The sequence below is a fragment of the Amblyomma maculatum genome, chromosome 2, assembly GCF_055883805.1.
Source record: "Amblyomma maculatum isolate TAMU_Amacu chromosome 2, ASM5588380v1, whole genome shotgun sequence".
Lineage (NCBI taxonomy): Eukaryota > Metazoa > Arthropoda > Arachnida > Ixodida > Ixodidae > Amblyomma > Amblyomma maculatum.
The window spans coordinates 48,613,271-48,634,326 of NC_139345.1; the positions used below are offsets into that span (position 1 = coordinate 48,613,271).

The 21,056-nt window shown below is 46.3% G+C and overlaps 1 protein-coding gene across 1 annotated transcript; it reads left to right on the forward strand.

The window, feature by feature from the left end:
* The first annotated feature begins 204 nt into the window (after positions 1–204).
* On the forward strand, positions 205–11,350 carry LOC146198573 (monocarboxylate transporter 12-like). The gene is made up of 6 exons (XM_084591934.1): positions 205–391; positions 888–1,031; positions 5,074–5,452; positions 7,724–8,018; positions 8,327–8,579; positions 11,205–11,350. Exons 1-6 carry the CDS (start codon positions 205–207, stop codon positions 11,348–11,350), a joined length of 1,404 nt encoding a protein of 467 aa, XP_084448060.1.
* The last annotated feature ends 9,706 nt before the right edge of the window (positions 11,351–21,056 follow it).

Below are 21,056 nucleotides of genomic sequence, written 5' to 3' on the forward strand. Positions count from 1 at the left end.
CAGTTTGCTTGCATGGCTGGTGCCGTCAGTGGCGGCACATTCATCCGCTATAAGCAGTAATCACTGGGGTCATCGCTGATCGAGTGCAACAGCCACTCGAAAATTAAACTCCTTTTTACCCTTCTCCCAGATCCTGTTCACGCTGCTGTGCGAGCACAACCTCCCGTTGTGCGTGGATAATAGCAGCCACCATTTCTCTTCACAATGGCACTGCCGGACTCTCGGGCCTGCTGGCTGGTTGCGGCCTCCGCTGCTTTGTACATCTTCTTCGGCATGATGTTGCCAAGATCCGAGCCGATTATGTACGTCGGCTTCATGGACATCCTCAAAGTCAACCGCCAGAAAGCCTCCTGGCCACTCACGCTCGCCATCACTGTATCGCAGCTGTCAGGTGGGTGCTCGTATGCGCGGTGGCGTAAGCTAACAGGGCGCCACGTTCCGAGTTTATTCAAGGTCAGCGGCAGGAAAATACTATGGGGAGCCACGATCAGCCAGGGTACGGCAGCTCGAAACCGTATTGCGGACACAAGCACGTCCCTTAGCCGGGTCATCATTGGTTATTTTTGGCTGGGGTGCCCTCAGCCTTGGACACGTGACCACTCGTGGTGATTCGATCGGCCCCTCGAGACTGCGCAGTTGCTGTGTATTAATTATAATTAGGGCTAAGAAAAGGCGCGGCAGCTTCTATGTTGCAGCTGTGCACATCGGCGGTACATTGAAAGAAGCGGAAAAGGGGCACGACTGAAAGCAAGCTGACACTAAATGCAGAATTCGATTATCGAAGTGTGGCACATTATAGCTAAAAGACCTCTTCGGGCAAAGAAGCTTCCGAAAAAATTTACGCTGATTTCAGCTCATCGATATATACTTCACTATGCTTACCGCAGGCCCCCTGGGCGGTGTTCTGGGCATGTGGGTCTCGGATCGTGTTCTGCTTGTGGCTGGTGCCCTGCTGTGCGCCCTACCAGTTATGTTCTGCGCGCTTACGCAGAACCTCGGCCTCATCATATTCCTCTATGGAGTCCTCTACGGTAAGCCTATTGACTTAGCACCTCCTTTATTAGTACTGCACAGCGAGGAATTTAATGAAACATCACTGACATTCGATTCGGCCTCAGTCATGCTCTCTTGAATTACCATCCTACACAGCTTTAAAAATTACATATAATCATTTTTTTTTTGCATTATACTGGCGAAAACGTATGTTTCGAAGCTACCTGCATGACTTGGTGAAAATTTGGAAAAGTGCGTCGCGTGTGGAAGGATAACTAATTCCCAGCAGGCGCCTTGGCCTCCTGTCTAAAACAACGACTGCCTCGTCCAAGTAAAAGCCATACTGAAATTCAAATTCGAGAGCGATGACGCTGCAGGACCGTTCGTTATGCTGCCACGACCTTTTTATACCGAAGGGATGAGCACAATATTTTATTGCGAAAGCAATATTATTCTAGGTTTCGAGCCTTCAGCGTAGCGCGGTGGTAGCCACGTCTTACCCACGTGACGCAGTGACGTCACACCGCACGTGACACAAAAGCGATAGTTATGCCAGAGTCAGCCTGCTAGGATCTTGACATTCACGTTACTCTTATAGGCCACTAAGGCACATTCATACGGATAGTTATGCCAGAGTCAGCCTGCTAGGATCTTGACATTCACGTTACTCTTATAGGCCACTAAGGCACGTTCATACGGCTTGGTTAAAGCGGGGCTTTATATGTGGGCTGAGGAAGAAGAAAAAGAGAAGAGGAAGAACGCCCGGTCACCTGCAGTGAATGCTTTCGCTCAATATTTGATTCAGCAGCGTTGAACTCTTGTAATTTTTTTCATTACTACTCAATAGCAGTAATGACTGTTTGCAACACGTACTTCAGGAGCACACTTAAGCTAAATAATTTTTGTCCTTTTTATAAATACTATTTTAATTTTACCACGTTCACTCCTGTATACTGCTCGATTTCTCCCTTTAACTTCAATGCACTTTTGCAACGATACGTTTTTCTTATCTTGAGAAGCAAGTCCTCAGCGTTTCACCGAAAAAGTGCGCGCTGGTGGCATTTACACGTAAAATTATGACTCCATGTACGACATCTATCGACAGTCACATCATTTCTTACCGCAAATCTTACCGTTATTTAGGAATTCTGATAGATCAAAATATACCATGGACCCACATTAAACCCTAGTAAAAAAAAAAAAAAAGAAACATCTATTGCTTAGTTGTTGCAGCGCATAGCCGGGCAAGGACAAAGACGGAGGAACATGTAAGACGCACAGGTGCCTGTTCGTCTTATATGTCTTACTATGGAAAACCAACTAGCCCGACAGCTTGTCCTCTTCAAATCTATTGCTTACTTAGTCTGATTTCTTGGCGAAAAATCATGGGGCCCGTGGGTTGAGAAAGGCTGCGGTTGCACACAGCGCTATTTTTGGGATTCTTGCGGTAGAGTGCACCGATACTTTCAAACATGTTCTGCAAAAGCTGAAAACATCAGTTAATATGTCAATTAGGCTAATCAGAAGAATTGCCAACCGTAGGAGAGGAGTCAACGAAAAAGACCTCAGTAGGATAGTGCAGGCGTTTGTCCTGAACAGGATAGTACATGCGCTACCATACATAAAGCTAGGTGGGTTGAGAAAGGCTGCGGTTGCTTACAGCGCTATTTTTGGGATTCTTGCGGTACAGTGCACCGATACTTTCAAACATGTTCAAGACTAACTTCTGTGCCCTCCAGACTGTCCAGGCCAAGCCATTTGAACATTTCTGGTGTCTTTCTTGAAGCGCATCAACATTGGTAGAAAATCACTCGGCAAATACCCCTCACATTCGACGTATATTTACGAGGCTTATTACGAATGCAAATACGTCAGATTTCAAGAATTCCACAGCATAATCTAGCGCCTGTGCCTCTGCAGAAACCGTATTCTATATCTGCAAGAGTCATGACAACGTAACAGTCGTCCTCGACTACTGTGCCGCCGCGGCCGGGATTCGATGGAGGCGAAAAGCAAGGCACGCGGGTGCTGTGCGCTGTCAGGGCACATAAAAGATTCCCAGGTGGGCGAAATTTGTGGAGCCCTCCACTCCGGTACCTCTTATAGCGTAGTCGCTTTGGGAGGTTAAAACCCATACACTGAAACTAAAATCAACAGTTGGCCATCCTAAAACAGTTTCCTCTGGCAGCACTATACTTGGCTCTCCAGTGTGGTGTCTGTGGCTCGCAGTTGTGCGCCTTGCTATTCAGGGGATATGAAAAAAATTTAATTTATCAGAGCTGGCCCTTAATCAACACTGTCCATGCTACACTTTGAATAGTTTGGCCGTTCTCATATCTGTATGGATGGATGGTTTTTATGTTTATATAGATAAGGAAGCAACGCTTACTCGTAGTGCGAGCGCTCGCTACGTTCGCCTACAAGCCGGTTCTACTCATTCTGCCGGCATCGATTGCCGCGAAGAATCGGCATGTATAAAAAAAAAAAAAGAAGCTGAGAGAACGAGCGATGGAAACTCCCAAATAGAGAGAAAAAAGGCTTTCAAAGCGACGGAAGGCGATGCAGAAGAAGGTGCGAGACGAACAACTACAGACGCTTTGTAAGCTGGCTTAGCTGAGTGAAGCCATTAGCCTTTTTTTTTCCTTTGCTTCACTACACACGTTTAGGGTAGCCTACAGGGCATCGCCTGGTTAACATCCCTGCCTATCTGTTTTGTTTCTCTCTATTTCTCTCTCTCTCTCTCTCTCTCTCTCTCTCTCTCTCTCTGCACGTTGACACTGCAAAACCCTGGCAGCACACAATAGCGTGCCATCTGATAGACAATTCATTTTACGTCATTGTCTTAAAGGCTACGTTTTCCAGAAAATGCAGTTCTGGAGTTGTATCTGAACAAATCAAGGACAGCACTACGGCAGGTTGCAATTCGCAGGTTTCACTCCCATAACATTGCTAGTCTGATTGATTATCGGGTTTTGTGACGTCACACACCACATAACGTGGCCTAATTGCAAGGAGCTGCCTACTCGTTTGAGATCGGAAGTTTATAAGGGAATCAAACCGACTATGACCATAGAATCCCGAAGCATATGACCCCTATAGGACAAGCAGCATGTAATAATTTCATTATACTATAACATCATCACCCTCCATTCTCCCACTACCTCTGCTTTACTTTCTTTTTTTTCCTTCTCCAGTGTGGAGCCTCAGGACAGAGTACCTACCACCGGCAGACTCTCCACATTTCACTTCGTTTCAATAAATCAATTTCTGTACCACTCTTTCTCTCGTGACCCTTGGCAAAAACGGGGCTTTGCATCTATGCTGCTTGGCCTTTGCATAGTGCAGTAATTCCCGACTGTATGCTAAAAAGTGTGTGTGTGTGTGTGTGTGTGTGTGTGTGTGTGTGTGTGTGTGTGTGTGTGTGTGTGTGTGTGTGTGTGTGTGTGTGTGTGTGTGTGTGTGTGTGTGTGTGTGTGTGTGTGTGTGTGTGTGTGTGTGTGTGTGTGTGTGTGTGTGTGTGTGTGTGTGTGTGTGTGTGTGTGTGTGTGTGTGTGTGTGTGTGTGTGTGTGTGTGTGTGTGTGTGTGTGTGTGTGTGTGTGTGTGTGTGTGTGTGTGTGTGTGTGTGTGTGTGTGTGTGTGTGTGTGTGTGTGTGTGTGTGTGTGTGTGTGTGTGTGTGTGTGTGTGTGTGTGTGTGTGTGTGTGTGTGTGTGTTTGAAAGTTAACAGGGGCACAAATTAAGGGATTGATAATTAAGCGAGTCGCAAAATGCATTAGCTCGAGCAAGGATCCCCAGCGGGAGTCAAAGAGAGGAGCTATTAACTGTCCCGTCCTGCCCAACAGATGGAGCCTGGTATGTGTTTCCCCGCCCCTACTCCTCATCTTTTTAAGCGACGTCTTTCTTACAGGACACTCTTAACACTTCATTGGTATCACTTGACTAAGACAGTGTGTGTTTTTTCTTTACAAGCTTGGTTACATTTATCTCGAACACCTTGTGCTTCTGTTGTTCTAAATGTAAGAAAGCAATCGTGCAGTTATCAGAACTGCCGTCCTCAGCCTCGAATTTTCCCCAGCGCAGGTTTTGGCTTGGCCTGTGTGGAGCTGTTGCCGTTCACAATCGTTGCCCGTCACTTCGTCCGTTACCGGGGTGCGGCCATAGGACTGGTCTTCGTGGCAGCCGCCACATCGGGCTTCGTGTTTCCACTGGTTATTGAAGCACTGCGGAAAGCCTTCGAATTCCAAACGGTGCTGCTCGTATTGGGCTCCCTGGAATTGATCATGCTCTTCGGCTGCATCTTCGTCGACCAGGTCTCCGTAAGCAACAAAGGCGCCCCGCTCGGCCACGACTGCATTAAGCCAGAGTCATCTACATCTGCTGCCGATCACACCTTTATTAGCAGCTTCGAGATAGTGTCGGTGGAGACGGCCTTGTGCGCGGATCTCCCCGTTATTCCTAAGTGAGTGCCCACCCGATTTAGTCTCCTGCACTACTTCGCCGGTTATGGAAGGCTCGCAAAGTCGCCGTGAAGCCCATGAGCAAGAAATATTTTTCTATAATCCTGCCATGCAAGCGGCCTAGAAGCATTAACCTAACCATGGGCACCCGCTTCATGCTAACTATTTAGGACCCTGCAGACCCATTTTAAGCAGGGTGTACGTAAAAATGCAAGTGGTACACAGCACTGTATAACATCTTTTCTAAGTCTGTAGTCAGTATGTGATGGATACGCTAGATTAGACTCGTATCAAGTGACAGGAAAAGATTCACAGGCGACACCGCGTCATTTCTCAGAAAATGAACACCCAGGTTTGGAATTAATCCCTAATAAACACGCACAATGAAATAAGATTGAAGAGAGTCATGCCGGACAGCCCTCGTAAATATGTTTTAAACACGCAGATTTGTGCATATTATGAATTTCAATAACGATCCTGAAGGCAAATTTCAAACCATTTTTATGATTTAACACCTTTGTTTGTCAGAACGGCACGCATATTTACTGATATGTAGGCTGTATATTGTGGTGCTGGCGAAGACTCTTAAGAGTCCCTTGGACTGCCAGAAGATCAAATCAGTCGATATTGTCGACCATAAACCCTGACTGCTCATTGGAGGGTCAAATTCTAAAGTTAAAGCTCAGCTACTTTGGTCATCTGATGAGAAGAGAGGAGTCGCTGGAGAAAGATTTGATGTTGGGAAAGGTTGAGGGTCGCCGGAGAAGGGGTAGGCAGCGAACGCGATGGTTAGATGGCATTCTCGAGGCATTGCAGATGAAGCTATGTGATGTTAAGAAGATAGTGAGAGACCGGAAAGCGTGGCGTGACATGGTCCATAGGGTCACGAAGAGTCGGACATGACTGAACGCCTGAACTGAACTGAGGCTGTATATTTGAAAAAAAACAGCTAAAAAATGAAAAATGAACACTGCTATGTGAGCTCCAGTATAGCTCCTATTTGCAGCGTGATAGTTTGCAGTTGTTTTACATCAAAATATAAATTAGCGAAGTTATCGCTCTAGCGCGACCAGAAAAAAAGAGAGCGTGCTAATGTACTAATCATGTTACGTACTCTTCGATCACAAGAGCACAACCAGGGAAGCATTGGATTCTCTCAAAAGCACCTGTTTTCACTATTTCAAAGAGTTCAGAATTTAAAAGAACGTATTTTTTAATTGTGTTGATGTTTTTTGCAGAAAAAGCCTTACTATCGGATAATCAGTAGTGAAAGGCAAGCCAGCTTAGCGGATACCTTTCGAGAGCCCCGAAGAGTGAAAAGCTTGATTGGTGCTCGATGAGGGTGTTTGAGGGCATGGGCGTACTGCTTACGGATCACTCACTACTATTCACTCAGCCCATTTCGACAACTGAAGAAACTAGTGGCATGTCGTCAAAAGGAAACCTGCTAAATAAGCTGCACAGTTTATCTTATAGGATTGAGGATTTGTTACAAGCTGAGCTTATTTGCGCATTTTTTAAACTGCCGTACAGTGCATCTGCTCCTCGAGCTTTTGGCATATTTGCCCCTTTCCCTCCACAGATACTAATGCTTTATTTCACATAGGTGCATGTCGTGCAGTCACAGATCCCACGCTTTGTGCACGTTCTTGTTGTGTCCTCAGGGCAAAATAAGATTTCTATTTGATCTTGCGCAGCATCACTGCGAAACATTTACACAAAGCATTGACAATGGTAGGTCAAGTAAATAGCATAGTGCTTTTCCGTCTATTGAGCGTCCGAGCTTTTACCCCTAAGTATCGGCACTGCTTTACAGACCGATAGCCCACCTTCAAATACACTCACAGGGCATCAACCTGTTTTTGTTGAACGAGTGAACGCCTACTCAAGTAGTTCGACCGGCAGTGTCATCACTGGCCCAGCAGCAGGAGCGAGGTCAATTACTTACGCCACAGCCACGCTCTCTTCGTTGATGTCTGACCATAATTTCTCTGACTCGCAGGCAGGTCATGGAACACCATAACTGTATATGTAGTGCATTATTAGGCAGGCACATCACAGGCACTTCTTAGCAGCGCCGAAAGGAGAGGAATGTATGCAAGAAACAGGACACAATGTTAAGGTGTCCTGTGTCTTTGTGTGAGGATAAACGATTCCCACTCCCGTTAGTTGGAGTCCTTGACATACCGCAAAACACAAAGCGCGTGTGCATACCATAATATGTAACGACTGATGGCTGTGCAACGTTCATTAAAGCGTTTGTGTGTTGCTAGGCGACCTGCAGAGAGACAGCAGTCAAACGAGGCGCTCCCTTTGCTCGACGGGAAACGAAAGCTGGCGTGGAGGACTTTAGCGGGAAACCTACGTTCCTTGGCATCTCCGGTGTTCCTGCACTTGGCTGTGTCACGGGCAATGACAATTTTCGTGGTTGCATCGTTTGCGATGACCATTGTGGACTACGGCACGGACATCGGTCTGCTCGGCTACGAAGCTGTTGCCATGGTCACTGCAATGTCTGTGGGTGACCTCGTGTCGCGGATGGCCACCGGCTTGCTCCTGGACTATAAGGTAATATTTCGCAAGAGCGTGTTTAAAAATCTTAGCAAGAATTGCTGTCGAGTCGCTACTAATGCCTGTTGGCTACTTGTAATAAATACAGCTAGCTCTTTTTAATACAATACCCTACTTTTTAATTGTCGTTGGTACACCATTATCTTCTCCTGATGTTGAGCAGTGCTTCAACGCATTGGCGTCCCAGTCACTCAAGGATTGCGAAAAAACTGTAAGACCGTCTCACAGCGATTATTCTTGTTTCTACACAACCTTTACTGCCTGCTACTTGCCACATTTTCCAGTGACGCTTCTTGTTGGTACAGTTGCTGAGCGGTGAAGCCTTGATGATGTGGAGCTTCGCCTTGCAAGCAGCAATCATGGTTCTGATAACTCAAACGAAAAAGTACTGGGTACTCCTGGTAAGCTGCTTCTTCACAGGACTCACGTCTGGTGGCAGAGCATCAACATCTACCGTCATGGTAACTGAGCTGTTCAGCCACAAGTCTCTGCCGCTCAGTCTGGGCGTCATGAATATGGTCACAGGATTATTCTGCCTCGCAAGGCCGCCTCTCATTGGTGAGTAAGCCATCCTTCTTGCTTTCGACAATCACGGTCTTACAAACGCGCACAGCACCGTAATCGAGTTTGACCATGACTACACAAACGCCGTGACTAACTTTCTTGTGTCGTTATAAAACTATAGCCGTTGTGGTGTTAGCATGTGGTGGTAGCATACAATGACGTGTGTGGATTTCGGCGTTCTAAAGCTGCACATTTGAGACGTCGTAATGAAGGGCTCCGAATAAATGTTGACCACTGGGGTTTCGTGATATGCCACACAGCAAAATCACACAGCAAAATGACATTTCTGGTAAGAAAAAATTTCAGCTGTCCTCTTTTGGCGCTCAAATCGAGGATTGTCGGGAAGTCGCATGAAACCAGGAGCCGTACATAAGGCGGAACTTAATTATGCTGAGCATGGCGGCGAATGCGTCTAAAATATATATTCTGAAATTTCCCGTCCTAATAGTATATCTAGCATCAGTTGCTGTACCACGCTTGAAGTCCGGTATGCAGTGCCTGTGTTATTCTGTATCATAACCATTAAGTCATTATCTATTAAGCAATTTCGATATATTCAATTGTTTCGCTATATGTTTGCCATTCGATAAAGCTTATTTTTCTTATCCTGGAGGGTCTTTAGGAATATGGCGCGACAGTGTTAATCGCTGCTGTATGCGGCTTCTGTTGTAGATCCTCGTTCGCGCACATGCGCCTTGCTACTTGCTAAATCATTAATACGTTAAATTGATCATGTAGCATAGAGTTGTAAGCTGCCATATTGTGAAAAGAACCGTCCGATATACATAGAAGACCCGCTTTATCCAATTCGCATTATAGTGTTTGGATCGGTATCCAAATATCCCACGGGTTCGATTTCCAAGTCGCCCTTGATCCCATCTCAAAGGAGCTACCCTATACTTTGGGGCAGCTTTTTGTGTTTTCACAGTGTTACTATAGCAACTAGTTAACAATATCTGGTCTCAGTTACAGTTTAGGCTTAAGCTCTGCCTTTATTTTGAATAGTTTTCGAGCTGCTACCTGGGAAAAAATAAATTCCTTGACATCTTTGGATGCCGAAATGAACATATATTCCCGACTAATAGCCCTTGCGGTGCCATTTGTTGAAACAAGCGTATCACAAAAGCGCAAGGGAACCGGCAGGAAGACGTGGCCCACATATACGCTTCACGGGATCTCCGACAGGCAGCGCAGCCATCGGCACGAGCATGGTGCATTACACTTCTGATTAGCATTGTAATCTAACCTTGATGTAATGATAAGGTTGATCTTTCTGCAATGGTATAATAATCAGAGCAGGATCCGAGAAGTTTCTAGAGGGATAATACTCTGCTTCTCAGTGAACTTGTTCATTTTGGTTGTTTGCTGCATAGCCACAGAACTTTGTCCACGTTGGCAGCTCTTTCCAACTGAACCATGTTATGTGGTCTCGTGACGTCACAAAACCCGCCGATCAATCAGTGCACGGCCATGTAAGCTGCCACCTACCACTTGCTAGAAGCATGCTCGTGATTTTTTGCGCTCAACAATGAAGTCCAAATGCACAAGGCTACAGTTTTTATCAAACTCCACAGAACGAAACACATAGCGCCGACAGGCGTCGAAAAAATATTATGCAGTGTTTGTGCCTTATTTATCTAGCAATGCAGCGCTTAAAACATGGAGGTGGGCTTCGCAACCAAGTTCTTGCAAACGCCTAACCGTCCAAACACGAACAGCTCCAGACCCGTCCAGGCCTGCATCTCTCGATCCACAGACAAGACTTAAGAATCCCGGCAAGATCCACTGTTACGAACCTGCTCTAAAACAACGCCGAGCTACTGCAGAACTTCTGGGTTCAAGCTTTCACTGCTTAAATTAATTGGTTTTGTGTCCCAGGGAGCTAATCAAAAACCCATAATTTAACAAAGTTAGAGCCGCGCCAGAACTCTCGTGGGGCTTCCTAGTTAAATACAAATCCTCGAGACCTGCATTCTTGAACATTTTAGCCATTCACACTGCGCGTTTGCATATCATCGCCTTCACAACATGACATCCAGTCGTTCGGCCCCACGAATGTTTGCGAGGGCTGCTGAAGAACACGCGAGCGCGCTACCGCGCTGTAGCAACTCGCGTCGCCGATGTCCGCGCCGCACAGGTGCAAAGAGGTGCCATCGGGAGCTAAACATTGCGGTAGATAATGGTAATAATCTTTCTTTATTTGGTTTAATGACAAGTGTGCCCCGTCAGAAAGGGGCTGCTGTCTACTGTACGAGAGCAAATAGTATGCGGATGTTCGAATAGTTTCAACGGTAGAGTGCGGCAGTGTGCGACAGAGCTCTGGCCACTTATTCGGCACGTTTATTGCTCTGGCCAGGCGAATGGCCAGAGCAAACGAAGCAAAGCGCGCTGTCCTGCTAAAAAATGTGCCTGCTTCTCAAGAAAGAAGTGCGGCTACCAGCCTCTGCAGCATGTAAGAAGGCCGTGCAGAAGCATGGGTTTGTCTCACGTGACACTTCCCGCTACCAATATACAATCCTCGTGCTGCTTTTAATGAATTGTAAACACTCTTATAAGTCTAACAACTCTAAATAAGCAGCGATTGGATTACAGGCCTTTCCGCATTTGACATGCTTGCAGGTCACGCACGAGATGTCCTCGGCTCGTACAGCATGCTGTACGCGGTGTTCGCCGTCATCACTGCGGCTTTCACTGTCACATGGGCGGTCAGTATGTGCTTGCGGCGATGTCAGAAAAGTCAACAAGGAACAGATTCAGAGGATTGACAGGTAAATCGCATGGCCTATCCTTCTCCATCTGAGGATAGAAATAAATTAGTTCATTAGCATTAGACCTCGCAATCCGAAGGTAAGTCTTTTGCGCATATGAATCCAGCAAGGTCTACAGAAATAAATAAAATAAACATGGCTGCAACTGCGCCAAACCTAAACTTCGCCACAAAATGCAACTCATATCGCTGATCTGGGATCTCCATGAGCTGTCAATACCACCCGGAAATACCACCCGACATGGATATGAAGTCCGGCTTTAGCCAAGCCATACGAGCGTGCCTGCACGGCCTTAAGGGGAGCGTGTTTGAGCGGGGAGCCAACAGCACTAATTGGTTATATCCACATCTCAAGGATGTTGCCTAAGTTGATAGGTACTGCCATTAGCTTCCAGTCGACACATATCGGTGAAATCAGTGAATTGGACCCAGATCACGTAACCAATTGCCGCTAATCTCCATATCATGAGCCCTTAGATTCCCAAACATTATCATAGCCTCAACACTTTCTTTTGCTTCGTTGATAATTACTTCTCGCCATTTGCTTAGGCACCTCAAATGTTTTACAAGATTGTGTTCTCGGCTCTTTTCATGATTTGCGTTACTTACCTGCCAACTGATATATCACCCCGCGTGGGTTATGCTTGCTGATTATCGCATAATGTCCCGTAAAATAAAATCTCCTGGAGATGGTCCCAACCTTCAACGGGATCCTACAAACAATCGTCAGTGGTGTTGAAACTGACTGTTTATGCTTAACACCTTAGAAGGTAAATACTGACTTTCTGTCGTAAACTTCACAATGCTAAGTTCTGTTTCCTGTTTATAATGCGCCTGTGCCTGAGACTTCCTCGTACATATGGACATTAATTTAACACCAAACCTTTCCTAGTCTCAATATATCATTTACATGAAGGATAAGACATCTCGATAACTTAGTTACTTACGCTTAAACCTCATACATGTTCATGCTCATGTGCGGGGGTCGGTTTACGTAATCATCTATGTCCTCTACTCGAACCTGTGTCTTAGGGTCAATGCACCAGAACTATCTCTACGCAAAATTAGAATTGTTGGGAAACAGAGCTTCCAGTTGACCTCCACCAACTAAAACTGCGCATTTGTGGTAACCTAGGGCCGGACTTCAATGCATAGACATACCATCTACTGCAACGAATTTTATTAGCAACATCAAAAATTGTTGACATTGCTGGGGTGCGGCACGGAATGATCCCGATAGTTCGCGCAAGTAAATATGCACTACTGGACTCAGCTTCGCTGATTCAGTTGTGAGGTTGTTTTGGCGAAATTGTTAATTTAAAATGGGTTTTCGGGGTGCAATTTCTAAACTGGTACGATGTTATAAAGTTACATTCCACTTTGAAAGTTGTGGACAGTAGTTAAAGCTAATCTATTTTTTCTTTCAGGTCGACCTGATAGGGGCACGCGAAGATGAGAAGCAAGTATCCGTGGCATCAGAACACCGAACATTGGCGATTAATTAACACTTTATTCTTTTTTCGCCCCATCCTGGTCATTCATAGTGCCTTGGGTGAATTTCTGACTGAAAGGTTGTTCAGCAATAGCAGAGCAGATTACTAAAATGCATTACTATTTATACAGTTGCACTCCATATTCAGGAAGCAATAAATTAATTAATTTATTATTCCGAACAATAAATTATTTTGAAAAATACGACCTCGAGAAATGAATCGCAATGACAATGGTTCTTTGTCAACTGCTCCCTTACGGATGTATTGAGTTCTGGATATGACGACAATGTGATATCTATAGATTCCATCAAAACCATTTGATTACACAACTTGCTTCTGACTAGCTGCTTGACCTCGTTACCTAACTTCTCGCACAACCCATTCTTGGTAGAACACATATCTTAAATTATCCGTCGTTACACAAAGTGATGTTTAGACGCTTGATGTATAATAAAATATAGATGATCATATCTTGGATGCGGCCGACACGGAACACGTGTTAAGGTCGGCAGACATAATATCAAGATGTATTCGTCATTATTATCCAGCTAACAAGCTTCAATGTGACGTTATCATGTAATTGTTCATTTTGCTTGCATGTTGCAATCGATAGTTTGAAAAGCCTAAAGGTTATTCCAAAAATATTAAAGAAGATAAGAGACAGCCCAGGTACAGCACATGCCTAAGTGCAATAATATTTTAGACATTCGAAGATCAAATTTCAGGCTTTGTCATCTCATTCCGAAACTAGAAGATCAGTGTACTCCCAAAACCCCGCCCACAACACACCATAATGGCATGACAGTTGCTCGTGACGATCTTGCGTACCTGCAATTCACCGATGCCTGCTGTGAGTGCGGCCGATACACGTTCGACGGCGTGCATCCACTCCGCTGTCGTGGGCAGCGCGCGCTGTTCATTCGTCACTGATATTGAAATTTGCGTCTTCTTCCGTTTCTTCCTTTCTTTGCGGTTGATGGTCTTAAAAACAAAATGCATTCAGGAAGCAGACAAGACGCCCGACTACTGTGCCGGAGTTCCCGGGTTCGAACCCGACCGCGGCGGCTGCGTTTCGATGGAGGCGAAACGAAGAGGCGTCGTGTGCTGTGCGATGTCAGCGCACGTTAAAGATCCCCAGGTGGTCGAAATTACCCCGTAGCCCTCCACTACGGCTCCTCTTTCTCTCTTTCCACTTTCATTCCCACCTTCCTCCCTTCCCTTACGGCGCGGTTCGGGTGTCCACAGAGCAAGTGTGACAGTTACTGCGCCTTTCCCTTCCTGTGAACCAATTTAATTTAGTCACTGTCTGATATGCCTCAAACCTGAAACAGACACTACTAAACTGCAACTTTATTGGCCATAAAAAAATGCAGGTCATGGCCTATGGGAGGGGCCCGTGCAACGGGTCCTCCCTTACAAATGATGTGCCAGCCCCTGGAGGGCCAGCCTGTTAGTGGCACTGGCGATCGCGAATCTTGGATCTCGTAGCAATGAGCTCGACATGAGCTGTTCCCAGTAAGCGAGTGCCACCTCTGGGGAGGGAAGATGAGGGTATGGGAACAGGTGAGTAGTACATGAAGGAAATTGGCCGGTTGCCTCATCGTCGGCAAGAGGCGAAGAAAAGCTCAGGGAAGCGTCCGTGCATGACTATTGGGCATGGGGGTGTACGTGTTTGTAGCTGCCGTCAGAAAGTTGATTGCATGCTAGATAGCAATGGGTGAGAAGGTGCGTATATCTGTCTGCTAAAGTGATAGTATTCAAGAATGTCTCTGAAGTTTAGCAGACACTCCACATCGACGGAGGCGACGGGGCGCTCTCCCGCCCGGAGGGTAAGGTCTCGGGCGAGGGCATGTGCCTCTTCGATTCCGGGTAGTCCCGCATGGGCTGGCGCCCAGATGAGCGTTACGTTTCTGGTTCGGGTCCAGCGCCTGAGTATGGCGCTGGCTTGCCGAGAGATGCATCCAGCGCTAAAATTTAGGATGGCTGTTTGAGAGTCAGATATAATTTTGGTGGCGCCCGATGAAGAGATGGCTATAGTGATAGCCGCCTCCTCAGCTGTGGTTATAGATGAGATGTAAATCGTTCCTGCTGTGCGTGAAAGGGCAGCCGTCGCTGCGAATAACCACTAGCGCCGCCTGTGCGCCTGATGTATATAGCGAGGCATCAGTGTATACAACATTGGGATCCTCTACATACAGTCTGTGCTGTGACAAGGCCCGGACCTTCCTGCGTTTTTCATCGCGTTCTGTATGATTGTGTATTGGAAGGGGGGGGTATCTGGTGTGCAGCTCGTCTTGTAATGGGAATTAGGTCAGTGCCGGATATTCCACCAACAAGCTATAGGTGAAGCGACTGCAAAACAGCTCGTCTCGCAGGGGTTCCGTGAGTCTGGCTAGTTGTGCCGTTTTTGTCGCTTCACAGAGTTCGAAAGTGTTGTGCATTACTAGTCGTAGGAGGCGCTCTGTGGAAGCGCTCGGGGGGAAAGCATAAAGCGGCACGCGTGCTGCTCCTAATCAGGCCTTCTAAGCGTTCCTTATCTTTCGCTAGGAGGAGGAGGTATGGTAGTGCGTATGTGATTCTGCTGGTGATATGTAAGCCTGTGTAAGTCGAAGCGTGTTTGGTTCCCGTAAGCCTTTTTTCGGTGTGCCATGCGTGTGATCAGCCTGATTGTCTGTTGGAGGTGCTTTTGGATTGTGTGAATTCTGTCAGTGTGAGATCCGTGGGTTGTGAGAAACATGCCAAGTATGTGAATGTTTGGGACTGTGGGAACTAATCCTGTGCCCAAATTTAGCTGAATATTGGGTGGTGTGCCAGACGTTCGGTGAGGTTTGTATATGAAAAGTGCCGATTTCGTGGGGGAGAATAACAACCCTCTCTCATTTACATGGGTGGAAATTATATTTAGCGCTGCTTGTAAATGCTGCTCTATCTCCGCGTCACTACCTCGGCATGTCCAGAGCGTAATGTCATCGACATAAAAGCGGTAGTGCAGGTTGGGTATCGAATCAAATTATTTGGGTAACCCCAAAATGTCTATATTAAAGAGGGCCGGAGAGGGGACCGCTCCCTGTGGACCGTTCCTCGTGCACCGAGAAAACTGTCGCTGGGGGAGTGCAGGCCGAATGAAAGATGAGCGGCACGGCACGGTTACTGAGGAAATCACGAATGAATTAAATTTTACATACGTCTTCCGACACCAAGGGATTGAAGGTTCATAAGATAGCTGCTTGGGTAATTTGATCAAAGACCGTATTGATGTATACCGCCAATATGGCTTTGATGCCCTTCGTTTTGGATTCTAGTATATAATGTTGAAATTGCAGGAATACGTCCTGTGCAGCCAAACCTGGTCTGGAACCGAACATCCTGGTAGGCAGGAGCTCATTATCTTCCAAGTAGTTGCTCAGTCGTGTCTGAACAACATGCTCGAAGAGTTTGGCTATGCATGAAGTGAGATGGGTCGGATATTAGTCTGGTGGAGCGGCTTTCCTGGCTTTGGAATAAAATAACTTTCGCTGTTTTCCACTGAGGAGGTAGGGTGCCATTTTGCCAGCAGTCATTAAAGTAGGTTGTCAGGGCTTGAAAGAGAGGCAGTCAGATTTCGTAGTGCCCTGTTCGTTATCCTATCCAGTTCGGGGATGGATGTATTCAAATTTTGAAGTTCCGTCCATACTTCAGCCTCCGCAATGGGCTGGTCTAATTGCCAGTCTGGGGTAGCCGGTATGCGTTTGAGATGGGAATGGTGGAAGGTAGAGGTCTTCAATTTCTTGTAGGAGGTCTTGTGGTTTGACTGTGCTAGCGTAAATGAGTTTAGTGAGGTTGGGACTCTGTGTTGTTTTGGATTTTCTGGGGTCTAGAAGGAGTCTAAATAGGCGCCATGTCAGTGAGAGACTCATGTTTTCATTGAGACGAGTGCAAGGTTAGTAAAGGTTTCGCTTTAAAAATCTAATGAGGTTAAATAGGGCGACCTAAGTGTCTCAAACATGGGCCCACCGTATCAAACCCGCTGACTTTGAATGCTGCTAGACGTGAACAACGCACGTCGAGTGCGACCAGCTCCCAGAAGGAATGACAGAGTAGGCGAAAAATTTCATTAAATGCAGCTCGCTCGCACGCATGGCGTGCGACATTCGGAAGCACACAGCAACCAAACACTGTTCACGTCAAGCGTGACCAGCCATCAACAGCAATGACAGAGTAGGCGAAAAAGTACATTAAAGGCAGCTCACTCACGCGCATGGCGTGATACATTCGGAAAGCACACATCCACCAAACACAACCAAACACTGTTTACGTCGAGCGAGACCAGCTCGCAGCAGCAATGGCAAAATAGGTGAAAAAGTGCATCAAAGGAATCTTGCGTGCGCTCCCGCTCATACGCGCGCAGTGAATGTAACCTCGTGAACAGTGTTCACCGCAGCGTTAGGAGAGTGCGCAAATACGTGAATGAATATTTGCATCTCTCTTACTGAAAATTCACACGTGAATTGAATGTGTTCTAAAAATAACGCGACATTCCTGAAACCAAACCACCACGTGAGAGGAGAGCACCAAGTGCCCTCCTCTCATTGTGCTCGATCCACTGCCTCCCATAAAGTGTCGGATGTTCTGCATATCGCATTTGATTCCTTTGTCGATCTAAGTCGTATTCGAACAAGTTTCCGATTAGGCGATGCACAGGTGGTGTCATCCAAAGCGAAACACTGCCTTGCCGCAGTGTCAGGAAGTCTAAAAAGGTGCGGGTCAGCGCCCACTTTTGTTGCCTCACGTATCCATGGGTGGAGAACGAACCCCAGCGTACTTGAAGGTCGCAAGCAAGGAAGCGTGAATGTGATGAGCCGGCACCAAAAAGGATTCACGGCGCTAGACGGTGGGCGCAAGCATGGACGCGGAACCAAACAGGGGTGGCGCGTGAATGTGATGAGCCGGCACCAAAAAGGATTCACGGCGCTAGACGGTGGGCGCAAGCATGGACGCGGAACCAAACAGGGGTGGCGTCACAAGATAGCGACAGATTTCAAATGTCACATGGTACAGTGAGTGATTAGGGAATTGAAGGTGCATAATTCGGTTCGAGTCCCCATCGCAAACTATAGACTAGCCGACGCACGTCATTAGGCAGCTATATTGTATGACACCACCATAATACTACACGAAGAAAGTTTGCGTTACAATTTTGATACGAGAGAGGCGAAATTTGGCACCATGTGGCGCTTCGTTAGTGAACCTTGCGAGAAAATGGCGTCAGAGGCGAAAACAAGGGTGAGGCGCCTTCCCATATCATGCATGCGACGACATGCATCTCTTGTGGGTGCCTTCGTCCTAGTCGTCGCATTGCCGCCTCGACAACGGGGAGAGGTTATCAGCAGTACGTGTCACATGGGTCTGCTCTGCGCATGCCTGGCCGTTGCCTAGCAACGGAGACGCGCGCTGTTGTTCTCTCTCGTTCTCATCTTTCCTCCTGGCGCAAAACGAAGTACAGGAGAGCATTGCCGGACTCGACAGCGGCGGCGATCCGCGCGGGGCGGCATCGCTTGAGCGCTTGAATCCGGCTGTGGAGGTGTAGTGTTCTAGAATTAAAAGAGACGAGAGCCGCTGCGTCTCCTCAAAGTAGCGACCGCAGGCGCGTATGTATAGCGCGGGTACGGCTCCAGTTCACCCAAGACGCGTTCAGCGTGAGCACGCAAAACAACTCGAACAAGAGAAAAAAATTAAGACAGCACCAGAAGCCGCGCTGATCATTTAATGAACACTGGCAGACCTAAAGCAAACTGGCCAGTTTCCTTACCAAATCTACTGGCGCTTCGGCTGTTTAGAGACTTATTTCTTTATAGTGGTAACGGGTGTGCAATATAATGTGGGCAGGCTGCTGCACATTGAGTATAAGGATGCAGAGTATATCTCTAGTTTTATTTCTTGCGAACACATCACTACGCACTTAAGGTCTCATATTCAAGGACATGGTGTCAGCAGTCAGCAAACTCAGCAAGACAGAAAGCTGCATCAAGGCAAAGTTTACACAATACTTTTCAGTGCCGCATATGAATGTCAGGAATTGTTCAGTCAGCTTGAAAATTAATATCTGAAAGCAATGAGTAATATACATAAGGTAAAATATGCACTGGTGGTACAGCAATAAAAGAATACATGACACAAACATTACAGCTACTTATACCACAAAATTACACGGAAAAAACAAAAGAAAATTAAATACTGGCATGTGTGGCAGTGCCAGGGAATTGCAACGCAAAACGGCAGTTGACTTCAAGCGACACTGTTAACACTTTGAGGGTTTTTGTCGTAAATGTACAGCCGCGGTTTTCCTTCCCCGGTCAATCCTCCGTTTGAAATTTCGCGCCCTAATGACGATGCATGCTTAATGGGAGGGGCTGTCACCTCCTAGGACTTACAAGAAGTGCTTGAAATATTGCATTGCCTTCTTACGAAGATAAACGCAAGCGATTTCTAGTTGCAACGTGTCGCCCGGTCTGTGGCAACGCTGCCGCCCCATGCTGCCTTCCTATCGCGGTTTCGGTTTCGCCACGCGATCGTAACGGAGGCGCCAAACTTGATTTCTTGAGAGCGTACAAGGGATAAACAGAAGTGATTCTTAGCTGCAGCGTGTGGCCCGGTCTGCGGCAACGCCCTTGCATGGTTTAGGTTACCCCCTCCCTCGCGATCGTAACGGAGGCGCTCAAAACGTGATTATTATCTTTATGGCCACTCCCGTGCAGGGGCCACAGAAACCGATTTTCATTTTATTGGGGCTGCTGTTAGCTTGTTTATTATTGACGCTCTCGAGGTATTCCTGCTCTCCTTGTTTACTGGGTTTCCTGAGGTTCCTGTGTCTGCATTGTGGAGCAACGTTGGCTCCTAATATTCCTAATAATTTCCTAATATTTTTCTACAACTTTTCCTTGAATTTACTCATATTTAACTTTAAAAATCCGCAATAAAGTAATTTGACTATCTGGGAAACTGTTTTTCAAAACATTCGACCCTCAAAGGGTTAATGGAGTGCACGGAAAGAAAGAAAATAAAAAGCTGATCGAATATTTAGGGGAAACCCCCAAGGTGGAGAGTTCTAAGAGGGGAGTAATTACTCCTTACTTTTTTTCTTTAACTACAAAGTTTCTAAGAAAGCTGTATAGCTTAGCTTTCCTTTGTTGCCGCATGGCAGCGCTTGGGTGGTGCCAGAGTAATAACTCCTCTATTACAAACTAAAAGTTGTGTCTCCCTATCCTTTCGAGGACTATGCAGACCGCTAGCACGTAATAATGACACATGCCATTCATAGACGACGAAGATTTGAACGGACGATTCGGAGAAGACGACGGAGCGAAACGGTGCTCCGCTTTCGTGCTGATCTGACTGGTTGTTGGTGTTCTTCGGTGCCAGAGTGCCAGAGCGCCTTCTGTGTAACGTTACGTTACAAATCTGGTGGAGGTACGGGGTATGGATCCTCGTACCTCTCGCAATATTTCACAATATTGCGAGAGGTACCCCCGTTACAATATTTCACAGACTCTAGCAGTTCGCACCAACAAAGAATATTGCACACTATTTACAGCAAATAATATTGCACAAAGGTGAAGAAAAACAAAATCATGGGATCAAGCAATGCATGGTGTGACAGCTAGATGCGAGTGAACATAGTAAATGGAGCACGAACGAGAATGAGAACAGCCACATACCAAAAGGCTTGCTGCCTGCCAGAACATATTTTACAAATTCTAATCGGCCGAGCCAACAAAAGATATCACATAAACTTAATTGAAGCTAAGAATATTAGACAGAAGTTCTAACAAAATGTAAAAACACTAGCATGTAGGAACTATGAAGGGTGCATCTTCAAAATAGAGGTTTATTTATTTTGGCATTTTTCCTCAAGATCATCAAACATTTTCCGTAGGCTTACAAATCACAACAAGGGTAATTTGATTTGTAACTTTTCCTCATAATTTCTGCCTTTCTGCACACCCTTCCCCGTGAGGACCAGTGTTCCTTCTGGGGTAGATGGTCCTTGTGCAATAGCAGTTTCTTCAGTTCAACTCCATTTCTTGGTGGTGCCGAAGCTCTTTTTCTTTTTTTTTTTTTTTGCTTTATCTCCAGAGCACCCTTTTGTTGGTGAGCCTCTGACAGCAATTCCATTGCTTGTGCTAACATTTTCTTCAGCGAGGATTCTTACCTCATGTAATGTGCCAAATACTT

Bases quoted from the DNA above. Each gene is read 5' to 3' on its own strand.
- LOC146198573 (XM_084591934.1), top strand. From the start codon at position 205: ATGGCACTGCCGGACTCTCGGGCCTGCTGGCTGGTTGCGGCCTCCGCT. The intron at 5,453-7,723 runs GTGAGTGCCCAC...GTGTGTTGCTAG, and splicing joins GATCTCCCCGTTATTCCTAA to GCGACCTGCAGAGAGACAGC. The intron at 8,580-11,204 runs GTGAGTAAGCCA...ACATGCTTGCAG, and splicing joins CGCAAGGCCGCCTCTCATTG to GTCACGCACGAGATGTCCTC.